Source organism: Anser anser, assembly GCF_964211835.1.
Source record: "Anser anser genome assembly, chromosome: 30".
Lineage (NCBI taxonomy): Eukaryota > Metazoa > Chordata > Aves > Anseriformes > Anatidae > Anser > Anser anser.
In genome coordinates, this window is record NC_139751.1 from 1,471,144 (window position 1) to 1,484,804 (window position 13,661).

At 54.1% G+C, this 13,661-nt stretch overlaps 1 protein-coding gene across 1 annotated transcript in view; it reads left to right on the forward strand.

The window, feature by feature from the left end:
- The first annotated feature begins 3,403 nt into the window (after positions 1-3,403).
- HDAC7 (histone deacetylase 7) overlaps positions 3,404-13,661 on the forward strand; it is an 80,461-nt gene continuing 70,203 nt past the window's right edge. The window contains exons 1-3 of the mRNA XM_083814105.1: positions 3,404-3,504; positions 3,621-3,765; positions 6,937-7,708. Of these exons, the coding sequence (XP_083670231.1) occupies positions 7,690-7,708 (19 nt within the window). The 5' untranslated portion in view covers positions 3,404-3,504; positions 3,621-3,765; positions 6,937-7,689. The remainder of the gene's footprint in view (positions 3,505-3,620; positions 3,766-6,936; positions 7,709-13,661) is intronic.

Sequence of the window (13,661 nt, forward strand, 5' to 3'; positions counted from 1 at the left end):
TCTGCCCTTACCTGTCTCCACTAGGTCGCTTTAAATGTCCCAGACACTTCCTTCCTTTGTTTGTCTTGGCGAGAAAGGGAAATGTCTTGTGTGTCAAAGGTTTAGTGCAAATTCTTGGCCGGGCTCTTTAGTACCTCTGGCCTCAGTAAATCAAACTTCTCCTGACTAGGGATTTGCACAATCAATCAGACGCTCGTGCCGCATTCTCTGTCTCCTGCTTGCCCACAGGGTTGAGATGGAAGCGACAAAGCGACGATGGGGAAAATATGAGCTATCGATGGTCAGATTTTAATCTGTGAATGATCAAAATCAGGGCCTCTCTGGGACCACTGGGGCCACCAGGACCTCGTGGAGACCTCTGCTGAGAGGCTGCCCTCCCCCTTCTTCTCGTGTCCCCATTTCTGCTACCACTCAGGCTTTGTCCTGCATTTGCTGCATCCCTCTAGATGCCTGTGCCCATGTGGCAGCTCTCAGGACTCAGAGAAAGCTGGAAAAAAGCCCATTATTGGAGCAGGCAGAAGACGGAGAGATGTTTTAATGCCCGGTGCATTAAGGCAGAGGGGTACATGGTACGGGACTTGATGTTTCAAAAGAGAATTGTCCCATTACCGAAGTATCTGGAGACCCTGCAGGCGTCATGGTGACGAAGGTGCTCAGATGAGCCCCCGTTCTCCTGGTTTCACAAGAGGAATTAGTCATTTTTGGAGCAGGATTTTAAGGTGGGATTGGCACAATGGTTCAGAGAGAGCAGGGTTGCTGTAAAAGAAAGCTGGGGGAGCTTCGTTCGCAGGCTTGTCGGACTGAGCAGCTCTGATGGGATGCTGTGCTTGTCCTAAAACTGGCACAATAAAGCCAGGGGCAAAAGTGAGTATGGAAGGGGTAATTTTTAGGAATTTCTGGCAGGTTTCATGCCTGAAATAACTTCTCTGCGGGTTGTTTTCAGATGAACCACTCCGTGCCGTGCTGGAGCAGCATGTTAAGTGGGGGTGGAGTGAACAGGACGAAGAGTGAAATATCCTTGCCTGTGCTGGGTGACTTTTCTGAGTGCTCTGCTCGCCCCGTCCCCTTTGGGATGATGATCTGGACTTGGGGACTCAGGGCAGGACCCTGGGCTTGGTGTGGGAGGAGGCGCAGCCCCCGTGAGCCCCCTGGACTGCAGCACCCTTTCCTTAGGCTGACGGTTCCCCTCATCCTGGAGCAGTGAAAAAAAGCACTAAACCTGAGACCCGTTCCGAAGGGAAACACCGGCCTCCCCTTTGCATCCCAGACCTTTGCCTGGGTTTCACCGAAAATAAAAAAAAAATAAACCCCTCCGCCGGGGGAGCAGCTCAGCGGCAGCAGGTGCAGAGCAAGAGCCTGAGGTCGAGTTTGAAGCTCTCCGAGCCACGGCAGGGAGGGGTGAGCTCGCTAGCCACAAGCCTCCCGCGCAGGCAGCACTTCGGTTGGGAGCTCCTTCCTTCGCAGACGGGCACCTTGATCTCGGCTCCCCCCCCTCTTCTCCTTCTCACCGCTTGCAGCCCCGTGCGGTCTCTCGAGAGCAGCACACCTGGCTGCGGGGTGCCTGGTGCCACCAGCTGCCGAAACCACAGCCCGAGCGACGCCAGCCTGCCTCTCCCTCGCTCGAGAGGAGGCCGCGTTGCATGAAAACAAGACCCAGCCAGGCTGTTCTCACTCTAAGCTCTCCTGGCAAACAGGAAGCTACGAGCAGGGGTGGAAGAGCAAGTCTACGGGCTCCTGGGTGACACCAGGGGCATGCCCCAGCCACCACCTGCAGGGAAGCGAAAGGAATGCTTTCCAGGTAAACACGCATCTGGCTTTACCTGGCCAGCTGATACACTGACATCTGGATCCAAAAAGGGGGACGAGCTGAGCTCTTGCACTCCCCTCTCTGAGCTTTGTTTGCAGGAGAAACGTTAAACTGATGTTGATGTAAAACCATCTGCCCGAGCAGCAGCTCAGGTGCGGGTGGCTGTTGCTGTCGTTGCAGCCAGGGGGGGAAAAAACTGATGCAGAGCCACGAGGTTAGTGGTCAGCAGCGAGTTTCCCCTGCGCCAGTACCACTGTGGCTGGTACCAGGTCTCCCTGGAGGTCCTTCCCCTTTGGGGAGAGAGGGTCTGCCCTCCCCTGTGCGGCTCCTTGCACCTCGGATCTCCTCCAGGAACATGGATTATGTCCAGGTGGCCCTCCATCCTAACGCCCTCGGCACGATTTGCTGTCACAGCAGACGGCCAGCCCTGCACCGATGGGAAGGGGACAGGAGCAAGCACGTGCCCAGGGAGATCCGAGTCAGACAAAAGCAGCTTTGCAGTGAGATAACCCAGCTGTGGAGCTATCTCAGGGAAGGTCTAGAGGGGAAAACTATCAGTTTAAATAAATTGATATTAAATTGCCCACGTGCCTCCGGAAACATGCGCCCAGCAGACGCCGGGTAGGTTATACCTGTGTAAAAATGCCAGCACTGATTTAAGAGCAGGAGCTGCCCAGATTAACTGCATGTACAGCCCCAGCAGGCTCCTGCTGCTTGTGCATGCTCAGGAGTGACTTTCCTCTGCCTGGCACTAAGAGTTCAGAGCCCTGGATGCTACCAAAACCATTTCTCTTTAATCGTTATGTGGCTTTCAGGCTGATGCACGGGCAAAAGGGAAGCTTTCGTGAGCAGACCGCTAACGTGGCATCATCTCGCCGGGTGCATTCCTCTTTGGCAGCTCCAAAGCGAGCCACGATGAGGACCAGGAGATGCCACCACTGGCTCGTGAGCACGCAGGGAGAGGACAATGCTCTCAGCAGGGCACCTCCACCTTTCCCCAGCTCTACGTTTTCACACCAGTCCTCTCCTTCCCTCCCTTGGCACCCAGATTGCACGTTTTGGTGTACGTTCATCCGTTTTCCACCACGATGGTCCAAGCTTTTCACGAGCAGGTATGCACAGAGACCGACGAAGGGATCCCTTTGCTCAGCACCTGCTCGTTCCTGGTGTTTCACCTTTCTGCAGTGATTAGGGTCTGTCACAAAGGCTCACCAAGAGATCTTCGATGGTGATAGGAGAGCAAGCAGCCATTTGTGTGGGTCTGCTTGTCGAGTCCACCCCAGAGATGCTCCTACCTCTGGGGCACCGAGGCCGGGGCCACCATGGGACACAGGTGGGATGATGGATTAGGAAAGTGGCTGGGAAATTTCTCATACATTTCCTGCAAGTTTTGAAGTCAGGCCCCCCTGTATGACATCTCATCCCTCCTCTTCACAGCTGCTTCTCATTTCCCAGCCATAGTCTTCCTGTTTTGCTGGAACTTTTTTTTTTTTAATTATTATTATTTGATTTTTTTGGAAAGGTGGGGAGGAGGGGGCTGCACTAAACAGCTGCACACAATTCTCCCCTGGCCATGCCTGCTCCCATCACTATATATAGCCTCAGACAGGCCAAACAAATGGAGCAGGGCTGGGGTTAATAATCACAAAATGGAGTTCAGCTGTCTCTGAACTGTGATTTACTGGGACCAAGGCCAGGCAAGTTCCTCCTCACGCCCTTGCTGTGGAGTTGTCCACAAGGGACCAGCCTTTTCAAACTGGGAAAAATTATTTGAAATGCCTTTTTTTTTTTTTTCTTTCTTTCTTTCTCCTAGCTGAAACTTGAGAAGATGTGAACTGATTCAGGCAGGTCTGCTGCTGGATGAGACCTCCAGGGAGGCGCTGGTGTGATGCGGAGGGGCACCGTGTGTGCTGGCCCGCACCTTCTCCGCCCCGTGGAGCTTGGAGCCAGGAGAATGGGTGAGTTCATCCTGTCCCTTGTTCTTCACCGGGCCTTTCAGTGCCTGAGCAGTCACTGGTGGTAGCAGCCCACGAGGCACTCGGATGGAAATTGTGCTGTGCAGAGGCGCTGGTCCCGCCGTGACCCGCCTGCTGGGCTCAGATCTCCGTTCCCTGGGGTCACACAACTGCTGTGACGAACCTGCGGAGTGTAGCTGGGGCTCTGACTGCTTTGTATGCTAGTTATTAACAAACGGGACACGCCAGGCTGCTGTGTTTGCTCTGGAGTCTAGAATGAGAGCCCACGTGTGAGGAAACATCTAGGTTTTGGGGTCTCGGGTGCCCCAATTCTGCCCGTTGGGTGTGCTGAGCATCCTGTAGGTCCTGGTCCCCTGAGCTGTTTCATTCCTGGACCCAAAGCAACCTGCTGTGCAGATCACAAGCTTGCAGAAAGCTTGCAGGCTGCCTGTGCGTATGCCCAGCATCTTCTGGGAGTGTCCTGGTACATCGGTCCCACATGGTGCGAGTGCTCTCCGTGTATGTCTTCACATTCCTCTTTGCTACCCTACAGTTTGCCAGGAAATTTCCAGAAGCTTTGGAATTTATCTCCATGTGCATCCTTAAATACAGCGGGGTACCCACGGGGCAGCTGTGTGAATGGTAAGCAAGCGCTTGCAGGCCATGTGAAGATTTCCCTTTGAGAGCATTGTGTACATAGCTAGGGATTTCACGAGCCCACTGGAATGCGTAGAGGCTCGCTTTTTTCACGATAAAGCCTTGAAGAAGTGCTCTTGGAAAATGCCGGCACAGATTAGAGCACGGGGGCTTAGCGTTTGCACGACTGCGGAGGATTTCAAAGCAGCTAGGCATATGCCTTCCCTCAAAAGATGGGTCACAGCACGGTTTCTGAAAGCTCTGCTCGCTGCTTGCTCCGTCCCTGGGTCCTCCCAGGTCTGCTGGGTGCCGCTTCCCGGCTCCTGGCACAGCACGAACCCGCCGTCCATGCTCGCAGCGAGGGGTCTGTGCGTGCTCAGAGCCCCGTGGGTACGCATGTATCACACCTAGCCTACCCCAAAAGCTCTGCCTGGCCGCCTTCCTGCTCTCCTTGGCTGCCCATGCTCTTATTTCAGGGTGGTTCTGCCCCTGCCAGGAGACTCCAACTGCTCCGTGCTGAAGAAGCCATCAGGTCCTCAGCCAAGGGTCCTTCTGACACCAGCAGCTGTGGGAGATGCTCCTCCTGCTGGGGTGCAGATGTGCACAAAAATCCTTCTCTCTTATCCAGCAGACTCTCTGCCTGTCCTTTAAGATGGAGGCAGAACTTCTTAGGGACACATCTTATTTTGGGTGGCCATCCTGAACCTTTCAGACACCTTCAGGAACCTCCGTGGATCCCCCATCGTGACCACTTCCAGCACTCAGGATGCCACAGCACATCTTTGGGGTTCTCCAGTGGGTAGAACAGGAGCTCTCCTGGCCGGTCTCCTCTGAAACGCGAGGATTTTAATCTTTCACTGTCTGTCTTCCTCCGAGGAGACTTTGGTCGGCCTTCCTAATTAGACAGAATTGCCTCACTTCCTTAGATATGGAAGTGTCTCTTTGTTAAATAAGGCAGGATCCCTTATCTCTGCCTGGCCTTTGCACAGCTCTGCTGCTGGCGATTTGCTGGGTGGAACGAGCCCGCACACCTAACTCCGTGTGATGCAAATATCCAAGTAGGTAAAAGTTTGTAACTCGTTACCAAAACACGGCTCTGAGCTGGGCAGGAGTGGCCCTGTCTGGGGACACTCGATCCCGCGTGGCCGATGGCCAAACCCTCTCCGCAGCATGTTGTTACCCTGGCCATCTCCTTTTCCCTCATGTCTTTCCCCATTATCTTTTTTCTCTTTTCTTTTTTCCTTCAGGATATCAGGTTCTTTTAACTGTTGAATACGTTGAAAAAAACTGTTGAATATGAAAACTGTTGAAATATGAATATGAAAACTGTTGAATATGAATTTCGCTGTTGCCACTTTGAGGATAAATAAGCGATTTTCTCCCTCAACCTTGGGACAGCCAAACTGAGCTTCTGCTGTTGAGACGTCGCCTGTTTCCAGTCCCAGGAATTCACACCTACCTGCTAGACCAGGACGTGGCTTTAGAGGTGGGCAGAGGTCCACCCTGCTCCCTCTTTGCCACCGATGTCGTGGCATCAAAGAATGAAACGTGGCTCTCCTGGTTCGCGTGGTTCTCCTGGCTGCTGGGATTTTCCTTCCCTCGGAGGCAAAGCTCGAAGCCAGGTGCCCTCCTTCGGGCCAAATGTCACTGCAGGGGGCACTGGGGGTGGCAGGAAAGCGCTGCCCTCTTCCTCCTTGTGCCACGGGGTCCTTCAAGAGGGGTGAAGGCTGCAAGCCCTGGGATGCAGCTGGGAATCCCAGGTGGAAGGAGCCACCTCCTGGAAGGACCAAGGCTTGCAAGCACCCAGGAGGGACCGTCCCTTGGCTTCTCCCCAGCATCACACGGGCGCTTAGCACCTTGGAGCGTGTCTGACTCGACTTTCCCCAACCAATTCGCTATTTAATCCGCAGGTTGCACCTTTTTTTTCCCCTAACAGCAGCCGACTTCATGTTTGAAACTCGTGTGGCTGTTGGTAGGCAGGTCCTTGAAAGCAGGGACGGCTTCGGACAGGGCTGGGATCCATTCGCTGGCTTGCAGCAGGTGTTGAAGGGGCTGAGTCTGTTCTGCACAGCAAAACCCAGCGGCCTCCCAAGCCGATGATCTGCTCTATGGTTAGTGACACTGGAAAATACTGGATTGGACTAGGTTTGAAAGGGATAAAATGCATTGCAATAATCAGTTTCGAGGAGCGAAAGCCAAGCACGGGCAAACAAGAAAAACGGTGTTGCTTTTGGCAGTTATTTTAACATCGTAAAAAAAGCGTTCCTTGTTGGCTGCTGAGTTACTGAGGGGGGGAAAAAAAAAACTGGCGCAGTTTGGGGCTGGAAGTTCAGCTCTTGGGACAAACCTGAGGGCTGTTGGGTGAGGAAATGGTGCTTTCTGACCCCAAAAGCTGGCAGCCTGGGTCTGAGAAGCGAGCTTAGGTCTGGGCCCGTCCTGAGCCGTGCTGCGTGATGTCTGCACGGCTTAATTTCTCCCTGGCCCTCCGTTTCCCACCTGCTGTATCAGATTCACCATTTCCCTTGGTTTCTCCTCCAGGTTTCCCTTTCCACTTGGGACGGGGAGCCCTGGGGCGATGCCACCCGCACCGGGACCAGCCCGGCGCAGCGAGCGGAGCCTCGCCAGACAGCACCTGGAGGGGAGGAAACAAAAGGAAGAAGAGCCGAAATCTCTGCCGGTGACACTTTCTCCCAGCCAACAAACAAAAGTTTTATTAGCTAAACCCTCTCAGATGCTGCATTCCAGCTTGGTAACATTTCGGTAACACATTGCAAACGTTTGACTCATAGAAACTTGGAAGGCTGGAGCCGGGGGAGGGGGAAGAGCGTCACATTCCCATTCCCGGGCAGGGTTTGGTGGTTGGATTTTTTTTTTTTTTTAAAAAGAACTGAAACTTCTCTCTGTTTAATGGAAAAAAAAAAAAAGTGTTTGAGCCTGACGGCTTTCGCCGGCTCGCATTGTGTTTTCGGCGAGGGGCTGGGGGAGGAGGGCTCGCGCTGCCAAGGGAGGAACCCGGGGCAGCTGAACTCTTTTCTTCTGCAAGTTTTTTTTTCTCCCTCTGTGTTCCCAGGACAGGGTTGGCTTTCTAGGTTTGATAAAGCATTTCCTTCCATTGTCATTCTATACGGCCTCTGGGCCCTTCGCTCAGTCCCTCCCCTTTCGCCTTCCCCTCTCTTTCTCTCTCTCTCTTCCTGAACTTTAGTGAATCTTGAGATATAAAGAAAGCAGCTGCCTCCCCTAAGCACATCTTGAACAATGAGACCTCATCTCCAAGGGCTTTAACTCCTCTGGATGCAAGGACAAAGCCAGGGTGAGTAGCCTGCCGGTGGCTCTGCCGGTCCCGCGGGGCTCCGGTGGGCGCTCGCGTCCGTCCCCGCTGTGCCGGGGTCTCTCCTGACCTCGAAGGCGAAGAAAAAACAAATCTGATGCCACCAAGGGTGCCCGGGAGTGGGTCCGGTGTCGGGGCTGAACCAGCCGATGGGAAGGTGCCAGGGGGAGACACGTCCCCGCGCCGGGGTGCTTGGTTTCGGAGGTGAGGGCTGCACAGCGCGGATGCTGCAGACCTTCCTGCGGCTGCCCGCGTCGCTTCTGCTCCCTGCCGTGTACTAGCCGCTGGGATTTTTCCTCTTTTAAATCATGAGGCAAGAGATGGGCTGGAGCACCGGGGAGCTGCTCCGGGCAGGGGACCGGTGACGTGCGGCCGCTGGCTGGGGGCAGGCGCGGGTTGGAGCTGCAGCAGGGCTGGCTGCAGCCTGGTTTTGCCCGAGCGATCCCTTTAGATTGTTTCCTGCACAAAAAGCAGAGGATGTCTCAGAAGCGACGTGGTTTACGTTTGTTAAGGGAATTCAGGGCAAGTGATGGGGCTGCTGCCTAGTTTGCAATACGGGTCCCGGTCTCACCCTCCCAGGAAACCGTAGCTGATTCACGGGGGAGACGATGACAGACACCGAGGCCTATGCCAGATAAATCTTTAAGACCATCCAAGGGATAGCACGGTGCAAAAAAAAGCACATTGAAATCCTGCCACCTCCTCCTCTGGAGCAGCAGCCTGAGCTCCCCAGGACACTCGCTCTGTTCGGTGTGCACCAGCACAGCTCCGTGCTCCTGGTGCTTACCCCTGCTCCCTCTGGCAAATAGCTAAAATCTCATGAGGTTTGCCCTTCAAGGTGCTTGCTTCCTGGGCTCTAGTGTGCACTGCTGTGCTCTGTGCTCGCTGGCCTGGCAGCCCCCTCCTTGCCTCTGCCATTATGCAAACTTTTCATCTGCTGTTTTGCTTTCAGTGCCTAGGTGACAATGGGAACAAAGGAGCAGGGTCTGTAACTCCAAAGGATGTCTGAGGTCAAAGCGGCCCCTGTCTCATTTGTATCGGCTCTGCTGTTTGCTGAATAACTCGCGATGCATTCCTTACCTTTATGTACTCAGGGAACCGGGGGGAAATGCAACGTGCAGAATAAATACAGGTGATGCACGTGGGCTGCAGAGCAGCACGGGAACTCGCAGTGCAATATGGGCGAAGGACAGCAGTGATGTGTGTGCTCCAGCACATGGGAAATTGTGCACGCTTCAGAGGAGCGTTGCTGTGTTATGGCACGTTTCTTACAGAGGTAACCCCTGGAGCTTGAGAATGCACAGGGGGAAAATGGGAGCGATGCAGCAGCAGCTGTTTTGGGGAGGGAAGGTGCTGCCAGCCGTTCTGCTGCTTTTCCCTGAAGCCCTTCACTCCTGTTGTTGGAACCTGTGTGATCGCAGCGGGGTTAAATGGGGCCCTAAGGGCTTGTTTCTAACTTCAGTCACCCGGTGGCAGTTCCGTGATCTGGGTAACAAAGCGATGCCGCAGCGAGAGTGGTGGTGCTGCTGAGAGGGGCTGGGAGCTGCAGCACCAGTGGGCTCTGGTGGCCTTGGTGGGAAGTCCTTAGGGCCTCGCTACCAAAGACCCCATAAAGAGGAACGACCACCAGCTTGAGGAGAACAGAGCTTGCAACTAAATCCAGCCCAGATGCTGCTATCTGTGTCTGAGCACCCCCGCACGGAGCTTTTTTTCCCTTCGTCTCCATCTGTCTCCAGTATCTGCTGTCTGCGCTGAAATATGATTCATAGGAAATAGGATCTTAATCTGGGAAATGCCAACTGGGCATCCGAGGTGCTTGGGACCGGGCATGGAAAAGCTCGGTCCCTGAAAGTCCACGGCGAGCCCCATGCCAAAAAGCCTGAGCCTCGGATAATAGAGCTCTGAGGAGCCTCTTGCAGGTGAGTTTTCCAAATTGCTGCCTGCTGCCCTGGAACAAGGAATGAATGTCTGGGATAACTGCGATTAGGACGGTTTCCAGTGGCTTTCTTGGCCTCCTCCATCCCCTGTACGGGCTCGTCAGGAGGAATCCATCCAAGTGAAGGTGGAGCAGCCCAGCTGGGCGGCTCGGCCTTGGCTGCCTCCGCAGGCGCAGGAGAGGAGGAGGCTCCTCTGGCGACCGCTCAGCCCGGCTGGAAGGGGATATTTGATGCGTGCTCCTAATCTGGAGAAGTCGAATCCTCCTGGTAGGGGCTTTAGAAGCTGCTGATGACTTACACATGGAAGAGAGGGAGAACAGGGGAAAGACAGCTGATGGAGGGAAATGGAGATTAACAGGGTAAACCTGGGCATGTGCAAACAGTGTGATTTTGTGTTAGAAAACACTGGAAGGCTGCAGCTGAGACCAGGGAAAGTAGGTCAGACGCCGACTGCTGTATCTATTCTAGGAAACCAGCTCTGGACAGGATTTGGCCACCGTCCTGGGCAGGCAGGAGGAAATGCCCCACTTCTCCCGTGTGACCCAAGCTGGTACCTAGGCAGATAACAGCTCTGACCTCTCGGTGGGTGTTAGTCTCACAGGAGCTGAGTTATTTGGAAAACAGGAATGCAAATGCCACCTGGTGTAGGTGCAGGGCATATTTGCAATGGGGGGGTTGTGTTTTAGAAAGCAATGCCTTGAACAGGCAATAGAAACGTCCTGGTACCGTTCGTGGTAGTTGAGAAAACCAGGCATGATTTTGGGTCTAATGATCAGGGAACGATCAAACAAGGTATGAAAGAACACCTTTATTTCTCATTAAAACAGTACGGTCTGGGATTCAGTATCCAGTTCAGGTAGCTGTTAAAGTACGGCGTGTTCTGACGCTGCAAGCAACCTGGAAGTTGTCCCGTACGCGTATAAACTGTTCAAAACCTGTCTGGAAGTATTCTAGGAGACCTGCAGAAATTGTGGCTTGTGCAAAAATTATCCAGAGAGCCTGTCTAGCGTGTTGTGGAGAAAGTCAGAGTAGGCTAGGTACCTCTTGAGCTTTTCTCTCCTTAAAAATCACATTTCTGGTGCAGTGCAACACCAGATGTTTTCCCTGCATCCCAGAGCAGCTGTGTTTGTGGTGTTCGCTCTTAGATTTTTGTTAAATCCAGCAACTTTGGGCAGCTCTCTGGTGTCTCTGAAGATGGGCTAGGAGCTGTAGGTAGAAATGGCTCAGGAAGAGATGCTCGGTCAGATGGTCATAGACAGGATTACTTCATTCCAGGGAGGATCAGGGCCCATGAATAAAAGGGGAACTGTCATACTCACCTTAAATCCCATTGCTAAAGTAGAAGGAGTTGGGCAAAATTGGGCTTTAAAGCAGCAAAAAGAGGGAGATGAAATGGGCATCCCCAGACTTGAACGTGAGCAGATCTCAGGTCTGCAGCTGGAGGAAACCCCCAGAACTGTTGTTCAACTGCCTGGGACAGGCATTTTTCCAGCAGGAGCTGACATGTGTTAACACAGATGTAGATGAAACCTTCAGACTTAATGGAGCTTGTCAGAGGCATAATTATGTTCCCTTGATTTTCAGGAGTAGATAAGAACTTTACTGCCACTTCTGCCACTGAAAGTCTTCCCCAGCTCTGTGCCCACAGTCCCCTCCATAGCAGCCTCCAGGAGCTCATCTGTGTTCTTGGCACTTGCACAATGAGGAAATTGGCCAGCGTTTCCATATTAGCAATCAACTTTCCAGGGATGTTGCATGTATTTTCCAGCCAGGGATGGAACAGCATCAGCAACCCTTTTGTCCGCCAGGCCAGGGCTGCAGTTCTGCATTAGGAAGGACCAGACATTGTTTAAAAGGCTCCGACGAGAGCTTTCGGTGCGAGCACCCAGAGAGGCCGTTCCTGCAGCACAGGAGCTCTGTATTCAGACCCTGTCCTGGCTCTTGGCTCTCACACCTTGTCCCTGCTGGGACGTCGTGGCCAGGCGCTGTGACTGCTGCCAGTGTTACACCAGCAGGCAGCTGGGCACGGGATGGGGGAACCGGTGGGGTGCTGGGGCTGCACCCAGATGTCCTGCTTGATGAAGCATCTTGGTGGGCTATGGGGAATTGTGGCAGGTTCCCCCCTCCTGAGTTTACGGCACTGTTCCCTTGGTGAAGCTGAGCTCAGGGCGCTCTGGGGGGCTCTCAGGGCGCTGTGCCTTGGGCAGTGCGTGGCGTTGGGAGCTTGCTCCCTGCTACGGGGAGAAGGGACCCTGGGACAAAGCACCTTGAGATGCCACCGGGAATGGTTGGTGAAGTGGGACTGAGGCCATGCGGTGTTAGGCCACCCCCATGGCGGACTCTTCTCGTATCTCATCAAAATTTCCTTTGGTGTAACTTCGTGCCCGTCGCCGCTCTCCTTAGAGGCGTGCAGCAAGGGGATGAGTGACCAGCACCCAGCCGCAGCCTCGTCCCCAGCAGCGCCTTGCCCTTTGTATCTCTCCTGGACAGACCCAGCCTTGCATTGTGTTGGTGTCATCAGGAGGATGCACATTAAATACATATTAACTGGGCGCGGCTGCTTTGTTAGGAAGTCTTCTCTCCAGCACAAATAGAATTAGTGAGCAGGAAACAGGTAAACTTTTTCTTTTTTTCTAACAAACCAGGTGGATGAAGCAAAAAGTCTTGCCTGAGATGCAGGCGTCTAGCAAATTTGTGATGGCTGCACCTGATGGTTTTAACACACCGCTAAATAATAGGTTTGTGTGGTGGCCACACAGAAAGGCCCCTGTGGCTGCACGCATTTCCCCCTCCTTGAAATTTGCTGCCCTTTGTGGGGCTGGCGGTGGCTCTGGAATTGTTATTCCATCAGCCTGTAGTCGGATCCAGTTTGCTGCTGCCTTGGCATCTTTTGAGTGCAAAATGCACCGAGGAAAAACCCTCTGCCTCCTGCTCCGTGCTGTGTCTGGCAGAGATGAGGGGCTGCAAAACCCATCCTGAGCTTTGCAGCGGAGCGAGTGCGTCGGGAGGAGGTGGCGGAGGGCAGCGGCGCGGAGGAGATGGAGATTCTCCAAGTCCACCAGGTCCTCGTGGTGCTGCTGTGAGCCTGGGCCCCTGTCCCCGTGTCCTTCCCTGGTCCCCAGCATGCTCAGATGACGCCGTGGCTCCCCCCGGTCGCTGCTCGCCCTCCTTTGTTCCCGAACCATATTTCTCCCCACGTCACCAAAGCGCCGTGGAAAAGCTCTGCCTTTCAGACACGACGTCCTGCGGCAGCCCCGGCCTCTTTGTTTCTTTTCTTGTGTGCTCGGTTTCATGCTGGGCGAGCGGTTTTCTTTTTCTAGCCAGGCCGGCTTTGGAAGGGCTCGGAACATCGGACATGTGCAGAATGAGCAATGCTGGAGCCTCAGGGCTCAGCCTGGGCTGGACGGACGGACACCGGGCTGGATGGACGGACGCAGGGCTGGAGGCCGTGTAAGCAGGCAGATGGCCTCGCAGGGGAGGAGAGGGCTCATCTGGGGGAAGGAGCACAAGCCAGAGCACCGCTTAGAAGGGAGCAGAGGCTTTCCAGAGATGGATTTTTGACTTGGAGACATCCTGAGGCTTTGGGTTTGAAGCAAAACTATTTCCTCCACCTCTCCGTGCCCGTGCTTGAAATCTGGGAAACGGCACGTGTTCAGCGTTGGTCATCCATTCGGTGAGACCCCAAACCCATAACTCAGTCGATAAATGCTGCGGCAGACTCCGCTCCCCCGGCCCAGCTGCTGCCTGAGCGCTGGCGATGCATGCGGGGACGGGCAGGACCTGGCTGCCGAATCCTGCTGACTTCTCAGATCAGTCTCCTGGCGGTGATTTGTCCAGACAAAAGGTTTTCATCAAGCTGGAAAAACACTGCAAGATCCCTGGGCACTTCACAGCACTTGGCATCCTCCGGCCCCTTTGCTGGAGGTGAAACCCTGAAATGATGAGAGGCTCAAGATCATATTGCTCTGCAACTCCCAGGAATGATTTATAGACCAGGG